The following is a 10,176-nucleotide window of genomic DNA, read 5'->3' as shown; positions in this document are numbered from 1 at the left end:
CACCTAAGAATTCAGAAAGTTTAAAATTTAAGAGGACAAATGATGGCACTATGCAAGCAGTAAACAAAAGGGAGTTGGTGGCACTTTCCTAATATCAGATGAATGAGTCGCAAGGCAAAGTGCTTTAGCACAGATGAAGAAAGAGAACTTTATAAAGATCAAAGCTTTCAACATCAGAATAAGATAAAAATTCTAAGTATGTGTGCATTTATTCATGAAGTTTTAAAACACAAAATCACCCATATTCACAGAGTCACAGCTGCTGTCGTGAGGGGCTCCAGGTGCCGGGAGACCTCATGTTTCCCCAGCTGGACGGTGACTCCATGAGGACAGCGCCCGGGTCTGCTGTGCTGACCTCCATGTGCAGAGAGGGGACGGCCACACGTGGCTGCAGGAGGGGAGGAGGCTGCTGCCCACCCCGCCTGGGCCCCCACCATGGCCATGTCCCTCAGCCCCACCCCTGACCCCACAAACATCCCCAACCTGTGACTTGTTGTCCGGCCAGATGGGTCCCATGATCATCTTCCTGAAAATGTCCCCTGAGGGGAAGGACTTTGACAGGGAGACAGGGGATGTGTTTGGGGACTGCATGGGGTGGGAACTTGGGTGACTGTCACCCTGTCTGGGCACAGGGTCCCCAGGAGTGGATGTCGGTGGTGACAATTGATCTCTAAGTCCTGCCCTGGCCCTGACAGTGTCAGGCTGTGACGTTCCTCCTCTGAGGAGGGTCAGGGTTGTGATCTCGCCCCCGTCTTCCTGTGAGGTCTCCTCTAAGTCCTGCATCTCTCAGTTCCGGAGAGAAGAACCCCGAGGAGCAGACTGTCCCTAGTGGCCCTGGCACCTGTGCCCGGACATGCTGCTGCTGCTGGCCCTGCTCTGGGGGATGGCGGGGGTGGAGGGACAGGGAGGGCACAGGGGACGTTACAGGCTGCAAGTGCAGAGTGTGGTGACGGTGCAGGAGGGCCTGTGTGTCCGTGTGTCCTGCACCTTCCCCTACCCTCTGTACGGCTGGAAGGACTCTGACCCTATTCATGGCTACTGGTTCCGGGAAGGGGCCAGTGTGGAGAGCGATGCTCCCGTGGCCACAAACGACCCAGCTAGGAAAGTGCAGAAGGAGACCCAGGGCCAATTCCTCCTCTTAGGGGATCTCAGGAAGAACGACTGCTCCCTGAGCATCAGAGACGCCACAATGAGGGTCGAGGGGTCATACTTTTTTCGGGTGGAGCGAGGATGGATGAAATGGAACTATGAACAAAACAAGCTGGTTGTGCATGTGACAGGTAAGACTCTGGCTCCAGGAGTGTCCAGAGAGGGAGGTGGTGGGGGCCTCAGGGCAGGGCTGGGCTGGGAGCCCATCCTGGGAGGGGCTGGGGGTGAAGCGTGTGGGGCTCAGGGGAATTGCTGGACCAGAGCCTGAGTCCTCTCAGGGCCGCACCTCGACCCTCCTTCCTGACCCTGCGTGTCCCCCTCTCCTCCCCAGCCCTGACCCACTTGCCCGACATCCTCCTCCCGGGGACCCTGGAGTGCGGCCGCCCCAGCACCCTGACCTGCTCTGTGCCCTGGGCCTGTGAGCAGGGGACGCACCCCAGGATCTCCTGGGAGGGGGCTTCCGTGGCCCCCCAGGGCCCCACCATCGGCCGCTCCTCGGTGCTCACCCTCGTCCCTCAGCCCCAGGACCACGGCACCAGCCTCACCTGCCAGGTGACCTTGCCTGGGGCCGGTGTGACCAGAAGGAGGACCGTCCACCTAAATGTGTCCTGTGAGATTTGGGCTGGGAAGTTTGGGGTCCTGCTGGGGGTCCCCAGGGCAGCGGGATGGGGTCAGGGCTGCACACGGGGTGCTGGGACCTGGGTCCTATTGGGGAAGGTTAGGAAGATGCTGACTCCCCCATGCCCTCTCATATGGCTCCTGGGGACAGAGGCAGCGTCCACCCAGCCTCAGCAGTGACTTCGGCCTGCCATCTGTGTCTGCCCCAGACTCTCCTCAGAACCTGACCATGACTGTCTTCCATGGAAACGGCTCAGGTAAGACAGGCCCTCCCTGGGCTGCGGGAGCAGGGCCTCTTCTGTCCGGGAAGGTGTGTCCTTCTCATCCTGGACTCACCTGGTCACCTGAGACCTCCCTTCTGGTAACCCAGGGCCCCTTCGTCCCCTAAGACACCTTCTCACCCCCACGGCCCACAAAAAGGACAGGGTGACAGTCACACAGCACAACTGGCCTCCAAGCCCCTTGTCATTCGTCTCTTGAACACTCCTTCAGCCTCATCTGTTTTTTTCTCCAAGTGTTTACCTAATTCTGGGTGGGTGATACGGTCACATGGGCGACAATTCCAAATGCACAGCAGGGTGAGTCCTGAGAGGCCTGTCCCCTCCCCAGAACCCACCAGGGTCCCCCAGGCTGCTAGAGCCTTGGTCTGTTCACCTGTAAGACCTCAGAGGTGGTTTGATGTCAGTCTTGCAGACTGTCCCCATGCTCCTCTGGGGCTGTGTGGTGTCCCACTGCATGGGTGGACCCTAATTCTAGATACTTCCTACGTTACTGGAAAGTCATGGAATTATGTTATCCTACCAACAGACACACTGCAAGGAATATCTTCTATCTCCTTTCACACTGTGTGTATGTTTGTGGGATAAATTTCTAAAACAATAAATGGGTCCTACAATTTCCTTAATTTTGGGAAATATGGTCAATTGTTTCTGTAAAAACGGAGTGCAAGTTACATTCTCAACAGGGAGGGGTGACAGTGTGTGTTTTCTCCACTGCAGTCCCTGTCTGTTGTCTGTTCACTCATCAGTGTCATTCTGTGTCCTTCCTTCCTGTCTGCAGATCTCTCTGTGTCTCTGACCCTCTGTCTCTTTCTCTACAGCACCCACTCTCCTGGAGAACGGCTCATCTGTGTCAGTCCTAGAGGGCCAGTCCCTGCGCCTGCTCTGTGCTGTCAGCAGCAACCCCCCTGCCAGGCTGAGCTGGACCCGGGAAAGCCTGACCCTGTACCCCTCCCAGCCCTCGGGACCTCTTTTGCTGGAACTGCCTCGAGTGCACCTCAGGGATGAAGGAGAATTCACCTGCCGAGCTCAGAACCCTCTGGGCTCCCAGCACCTCTCCCTGAGCCTCTCCCTGCAGAGTGAGTACACAGGTGGGTGGGGGAGAAATAGAGAAGAGCACACCTGCCCCACCCTCAGGGTCTGCCCAGCAGTCCTCTGAGCTACAAAGGGAGCCTCAGCTGTGAGTTCTGGAACTTCCTTGGGACCCAGAGCATCACTGTCCTCTTCCTGCCTGGCCAGGGGCCTGGGGTGGGAGGAGGGGCGGAGGTGGACCTTGGAGGGGATGGGCTGGGGCTGGACAGGGGTGTTTGGGGAGACAAGGTCCTTGCTCTGCAGGGCTGGGACTAGGGTGAGACACATCAGGAACTCAACTTGGGTACAAAATTTAAGAAGACATAAGGACAAACTAGTCATCAATCAAGGGAAGTAATATTGTTACGCAATGATCTTATTAAAACAATAAAATTGAACACAAAGAAATCAATGATGAACATAATTTCAAAATCCTAAATAAAGAAAGGCTGCAGCAGCACTTCCATGTGTCCCTGGTCCCACCAGCAGCCTCCCCCCTCCTCACTCCCATCCCAGTTCTTTGCCTCTGAGATGGGGGAGGGGAGTAGGAGCCCAGGGCCCTACAAGGGAGGCAGGAGGAGAGAACCAGCCCTTGCAGGTGAGTCACCAGAGTTGCTCTCATGCATCTGCAGGCACAGTGCAGCCTGTCTCAGGGGGGACGCTGGGGGCTGTCTGGGGAGCTGGAGCCACAGCCCTGGTCTTCCTGTCCTTGTGCATCATCTTCATCGTGTAAGCATTGACCCTGGGGGGAGGGTGGTGGCGTACAGAGTCCCTGCTGTCAGAGCTGGAGGGACCGGGAGGGTCATAAGCTTGAAAGAAGGGCAAGAAGGAGGTCAAGGGTGCACAATTTCAGGAGCTCCCTTGTTTTGGGGATTTCTGGTCTATTTCAAACCTGGACCCCCTATCCAGTAGGGGAGGTGGGTGTGTTCTCAGTATTGGCATCTGTGGGACTGGTAACCCCTGTCCTACCACGGTCACCCCTCCAGCCCCTTCCTAGGAAAAAAAGGTGGGGTCACCCTGCCCACTCTGCCCTCATCTGCCCAGACTGAGGCTCTCTGGTCTGTCCTCTCAGCGTGAGGTCCCGCAGGAGGAAGGCAGCAAGAACAACAGCGGGCATGGGGGACACGGGCGTGGAGGAGGCAGATGCTGTCAGGGTCCCAGGCTCTCGGGTAAGTGACATGGGCGTCTCCACATCCAGCTTCCTGCCTGGACATCTCCCTCAGGATGGCCTCCAGGATTGCTCAGCTGGCATGGCCAAAGTTGCCTCCTCATCTCCTCCCTCTACCTAAAAGCTGCTTCCCCCTGCGGTATTCCCCATGGTGCCAGTAGCACAGAAGCCCCTCCCTTCTGCTTCCTCCATGGCCAGACGCACCAGAAGTGTTGCCTTGTGTATGTACTTGCTTTCTTCTCCTATGGCCAAAACTTCACCATGTCTTGCCCATTTTACTCCTGAGAACAGCCAGCATTGGTCCCCACCCTCCATCCTGTCCCCTCTCATTGCTGAGTTCTCAGGTTCTCTTTTTGGACCCTCTCACCTCCCTGCCTCTCACCTCCCCTTCCCTGTCTGGAGGGATTGTCTAAAAGCCATCACTGTCCTGTCCCCCTTCATTTGCACAGCTGCTTCCCCACCCCCAACTCTGCTAGAACAGAGGCCAGGAAACCTTTTCTGTAAGGGCCAGATGGCAAATGTGTTTGGTTCTGTGCACTATATACTCTCTGCTGCAGCTACTCAACTCTGCTGTTGTAGCATGGATGTCTCCATAGACCATGTATAAATGATGAGTTTAGCTGTGTTGCAATAAAACTTTATTTACAAAGGCAGGCAGTGTGTGGGTTTTGACCCAAGGGCTGTAGTTTGCCCACCCCTCATCTAGAGAATGAAGCCCCAAGTCCTCAGGTGGCAGCCCTGCCACTGTTACCTGTTAGGTACCTACATGTACCCTAGGGATGGAATTAGTCTGAGGTGAGTGAGACTCTTGAACATGATGCAAAATTTAACGTGTTGCCAAAACTCTCAGTAATTGAGAAAATTACATATTTTTTAACAGATAGAAATCAATGAAACAATTCATGATGAGTGAAATATCAACATTTTAAATAATGGCAGGTCCAGTAAACTGAAGTTAGTTAAGATTATTTAAGATGATCGGTTAATCGATAGAAATTGTCATACTGTGCAGCATTCTGATTTGAGAATTAGGGAAGAATAGAAGTAGATTTTGAAAATATTGTCTCTCTTTTCCCTCCAATAGAGGTAGGCTCCAATTTGCTCAGGAAAGGCTATTTGCTAATCTGGGTTTATTTAAATTTTTATTATCCATGGATATTTAGCATGGATGTTATTTTCTCAAATGTTGCATTGAAATATTCTTCATCTCAATCCTGAGACCTTTGGCTGCCTTTTCATTTAGGACTGTCGTTAGTACCGCATTTCTTCATTTCCTGCCTCCTGCTCTGAGCCCCACCCACGCTGGCCTTTTCACTATTGTCACCCACAACAAGGTGATTTGCACCTCTGCATCTTTGCATGGGCTGTTCCTCCATCCTCAAAGGCTCTTCCCTCCTCATTTCACTTCCTGTCGGAGACTCTGAGCAGCAGAGTGACGCACATCCTTTCATTCTTTAATTTGGTCAGAAAAATTATTGGGCACCTACCAAGAGACAAGCACCGTATGTGCCTGGGTCCCATCCATGACAAGCACTTAAAAATCATGGGCTTAGTGAAGTCTTCTTTTAGAGAGAGGGATATACCCAAACCAATCATTAACCAATGCACCAAACAACAAATAAATGAAGAAAATGTGAAAAATAGGCACATAATTTGGGAAAAATCTAGATTAAAGTCAATAGAAAGTGCTGAGGAGATGGAGATGGCCTATGGTGTATTTTGTTACCTATGATCTACTTGTCATCTATCTGGCCATCTACATATCTACGCATCTACTGTCTCTCTGTCTCTCGAACTCACTATCTCTCTCTCTCTCCAACCTTCCGTCCATTCATGCATGTATCTATCTGTCTTGGTTAAAAAAGAAATCACACAATACAAAGTTGAACATCTTAACCATTTTTAAGTGTACAGTTTTACAACAGATACTAGAAATTTTCACCTTGCAAAACTGAAACTCTATATCTACTGAATAACAACTCCCCACTTCCCTGACCAGGCCCTCCTCTTCCCAGTGAGACCCTGGTGACCATATGCTACTTTGTGTTCCTGGAATCTGATGTCTATATATCTCCTATAAGTGGAGTCGTACGGTCTTCTTGTGACTGGTTTATTTACTTAACATACATCTTCAAGACTCATCCATGTTGTAGGATATGCTAGCATTTCCTTCCTTTCAAAGAATGATTATTAATATTCCATTCTGCATATACACAGTGCTTGTTAAAATCCATTTATCTATGGATGGGCATTTGGGTTGCTTCCACTTCTTGGCAATTGTGAATTATGCTGCAGTGAACCTGGGTGTGCTTATATCTTCTCAAGATCTTGCTTTCAATTCTTGTCCAAAAGGAGGAATGATGAATCCTATGTTACTTCTATTTTTGAGATTTAAATTTTTTGAGAAACTGCCATACTCTTCTCTGTAGTGGCTATTTTACATTGAGACCAACAGTATCTATGGGTTCTCATTTCTCTGCATACTCACCAACAGCTGGTATTTCCTGTGTTTATTTGTTTTATTTTTACAGTGGCCATTCTAATGGGTGTGAAGTGATATCTCACTATGGTGCTGAATTCTATTTCTCTTACAATTAGTGATCAAAGCATCTTTTCATGTGTTTTTAGGTCATTTATATGTCTTCTTCAGAGAAAAGTCTATCAGAATTTTTTACCTATTTTTAAACTGGTTTAATTGGTTTTCATTGTGGTGGTTTATGAGGTCTTTATATTTTTTTATATTAACATCTAATCATATGTATGTTTACAAATTTTTTCTCCCATTTGTAGGTTGACTGGTGGTTTCTGTTAATGATTTTTGAGCAAAGGCAGGAAAGAGGCTCAGAGTCTGGCACTCGATTGTGTGACAGTAGGAAGGGGGAAGGGCAGGGGCAGAGCTCAGACACAGGAGGCTGAGCGGGGAGTGGGGAGCCACAGGGAGGGCTGTGTGGTTAGACAGAGGGAGGCAGGGGCCCTGAGCAGGAAGTGAGCGTGGACAAGCCCAGCCTGTGTGTGCATCATGTCTGAACGCACAGCCACTCTGAGCATCTGGAGAGTTTTGTGCAGAAGAGAGCAGGTGTGGGAGAGGAAGAGCAGAAGCAGAGAGTCAGAGAGGAGGCTGGTGGACATTCCAGGCAGGAGATGGCAATTGAGGCCAGGTGGGACCAGATTCCTGACAAATTTGAAGTGAAGGTTCATGGGAACTGCTAATGACTCAGGACTGGGCTGTGGGAGACAGAGAGGGTGAGGGATGTCTACTGGATTTTTGACCTGAGCTGCTGGGAGAATGGACATACCAGTCACTGAGGCTGAGAATATTGGAGGAGAAAGAGATTTTGGGGAGAAAAGAAGTTCAGTGTAAATAGTTTGAGTTGTATATGTTTTTGGACAAGGGAGTCAGAGTTTCAAGTATACTGTTTGATGAAAGTTTATAACCAGGAGAAGGGAAGGGGCTGGAATTCTGGATTTGAGAATCACCAGCCTATTGGTGAGATGAAAGCAACACAGTGGGTCAGATCACAAAGCAAAGTCAAGGAAGTGAAGATTCCGGGTCTGCTCTGCTATATCGGGGTCAGGGAGATGTGGCATAACCCACAAGGGGGCTGCCAAGGAGGTCGGATGGACGCAGAAAAGTGTGACGTCCTGCAGTTGAGTAAAGAAGGGCCTCAGTGCAGGCACCGTGTGCAACTGGGTCCTCTGCTGCCGCAACACCCTGCCGGGGAAGACTGACACGTGGTCATTGGGATTAGCCACGTGGGGTCCTGGTGATCTTGATAATAGCAGTGCTGAAATGTGGTGTGTGTGTGTGTGCAAATATTAATCTGAATAATCAAAAGAGAATGGAGGAGCAAACTCACAGTTTTGTGCAAAGGTTCTGGTGTTCAGGGGGCAGCTGAGAAGGGCTCAGGTTAAGCAGATGGCCTTGCAGGCAGCCTCCGTCACTCTCTGCTGTGGCTTCAAACAGGATAAATGTGTTGTCTTACAGTTCTGGTGCTCAGATGTCCACAAGGGGGTTCCTTGGGCTAAAATCAAGGTGTTGGCCGGCAGGGTGGTGCCTTCTGGCAGCTGCAGGGAGGACGCACTTTCTTCTCTTCCAGCTTCTAGAGGTGCCTGTGTTCCTTGGCTCTGGGCCCTTCCTCCAGCTATCAGGCGAGCAATGAAGCATCTAATTCTCTCACATCGGACACACCTAAATAATTCAGGATAACCTTCCCATCTCAATGTCTTTAACTGGACTCAATCTGCAATGTCCCTGTTGCCATGTAAAGTTGCATACCCCCACAGTCCAGGGGGTTAGGGTGGGGACATTTTTGTGAGTCATCCCCTTCTTATCACAGGGATATGCTTGTTGTGACTGGCTTGTCCCTACCCCAGCCCCCTCACCATACTGTGAGCTTCCTAAGGACAGGTGCCATGTTGGAATCAGGGGCGTATAATTCTCACAGACCGTGCATCGGGCCATCATAAGTAATTCACAAATGAGAGCTTGTTTGTTTGATGGTCATTTATTGCCACGTCCCACAGTTACAGAGTGAGCTGCAGGAGGTCAGGGCCCCTGTCCACCTTGTCCACCCAGCACATCCAGCTCCCAGCTTAGGGCCTCACACGCAGTGGCCTCTGCAGGACAGCAGGCTGTGGGGTCAGAGAACTGCCTGGGTCGGATCCTGGTGCAACAGTGAGTTGGGCAGGCTGCCTCCTGCCTCCACCTCAGTGCTCCTGTCTATAAAATAAAGGGAATTTACTATTTCCCTCATCAGGTTGTTGTGAGAATTTAATGAAATTGGTAAATGCCAAAAAAGGAGCTCATTAAGTGCTAAATATTTATAGAAACTTGGAAGAAGGAGATTCCACCAAAAATGCCTGAAGGACGAGTGGGTGAAGGAAATCATGGCCTTCCTCCCTGGCCTCCCTGCCTTGTCTTGTCCCCATTGTCTGCTCTCACTCCCTCCTTTCTCTCTTCACTCAGGTGTCCCTGATTGAACCGCAGGCAGATGACAGACCCCAAGACCAGATTCTTGGAGTCATGGCCACCACCTTTTCAGGGCAGGAACAAGAGGTGCAGTATGCAACCCTCAGCTTCCAGAAGAGGAAGGCTCAGGACACTGCAGGACAGGAGGCCACAGGCAAAGAGTACTCGGAGATCAAGATCCACAAGTGAGAAACTGTGGAGACTGGGCCCTGGTGGGGGCATCCCGCCCCTCCTGGCAAAGGGGACATCAGAGGCTCATTCCTGCAGAGTCCAAGCCCTCCACAGCCCCACGCTGCCCAGCAGAACCCCAGAGCTTCTTCCTTCTGTGAAACTGAAACCTTGTGCCCACTGACCTCTGTCTTCCCTTTCTCTGTCCTGCTCGGCCCTGCCTCCCAGCTCCTCATACCCACTATTCCACTTTCTACTTCTGTGAGATAGGGTGTTATAGATTCAACATGTAAGTGTGGTCATAATGTATTTCTCTCTCTCTCTGTGCTTGGCTTATTTCACTTAACATAATGTCCTTTAGTTTGATGCACGCTCTCCCAAATGAGAGAATAATGTATATTTAAAGATAGGTAGAAGAGAGGATTATAAATGTTCTTACTAAAAAGAAGTGATAATAGGTAAGTTGATGTTAACAAACAGATCTGGGTCCTTCTCCCCATGCACAATGTAAAGACAAACAGGGAAGCACCAGGTTTTTGCAGCAAGAAAAGTTTATTTCCAGCAGCCGAACAAGGAGACAGGAGTCAGGCACAAATCTGTATCCCTGAGCAGGGGTTAGGACAGGTTTTATAGTGACAGGGTAATGAGCCGTGACTGGATCCTGACATGGAGGTGACGCCAGGGCACAGTCTGATTGGAACCTGGATCTTTCCACGTGTTGTGCGCATCTGAATTCAGTCCCCACTCCTGGGCCC

The 10,176-nt window shown here is 50.7% G+C and overlaps 1 protein-coding gene across 1 annotated transcript; it reads left to right on the top strand.

Annotated features, from left to right (window-relative positions):
* Positions 1-814: 814 nt before the first annotated feature.
* On the top strand, positions 815-9,802 carry LOC105865530 (sialic acid-binding Ig-like lectin 8). The gene is made up of 7 exons (XM_075998960.1): positions 815-1,280; positions 1,481-1,759; positions 1,977-2,024; positions 2,867-3,136; positions 3,749-3,845; positions 4,189-4,285; positions 9,251-9,802. The coding sequence occupies exons 1-7, from the start codon at positions 854-856 to the stop codon at positions 9,440-9,442; spliced, it is 1,410 nt and encodes a 469-aa protein (XP_075855075.1). The 5' UTR covers positions 815-853; the 3' UTR covers positions 9,443-9,802.
* The last annotated feature ends 374 nt before the right edge of the window (positions 9,803-10,176 follow it).

Source organism: Microcebus murinus, chromosome 32 (genome assembly GCF_040939455.1).
Source record: "Microcebus murinus isolate Inina chromosome 32, M.murinus_Inina_mat1.0, whole genome shotgun sequence".
Classification (NCBI taxonomy): domain Eukaryota; kingdom Metazoa; phylum Chordata; class Mammalia; order Primates; family Cheirogaleidae; genus Microcebus; species Microcebus murinus.
This window is presented reverse-complemented; position numbering and strand designations above follow the sequence as displayed.

Coding starts and splice junctions, on each gene's coding strand:
- LOC105865530 (XM_075998960.1), top strand. CDS start 854: ATGCTGCTGCTGCTGGCCCTGCTCTGGGGGATGGCGGGGGTGGAGGGA. Junction 2,025..2,866: donor CTTCCATGGAAACGGCTCAG/GTAAGACAGGCC, acceptor CTTTCTCTACAG/CACCCACTCTCCTGGAGAAC. Junction 3,846..4,188: donor TTGTGCATCATCTTCATCGT/GTAAGCATTGAC, acceptor CTGTCCTCTCAG/CGTGAGGTCCCGCAGGAGGA.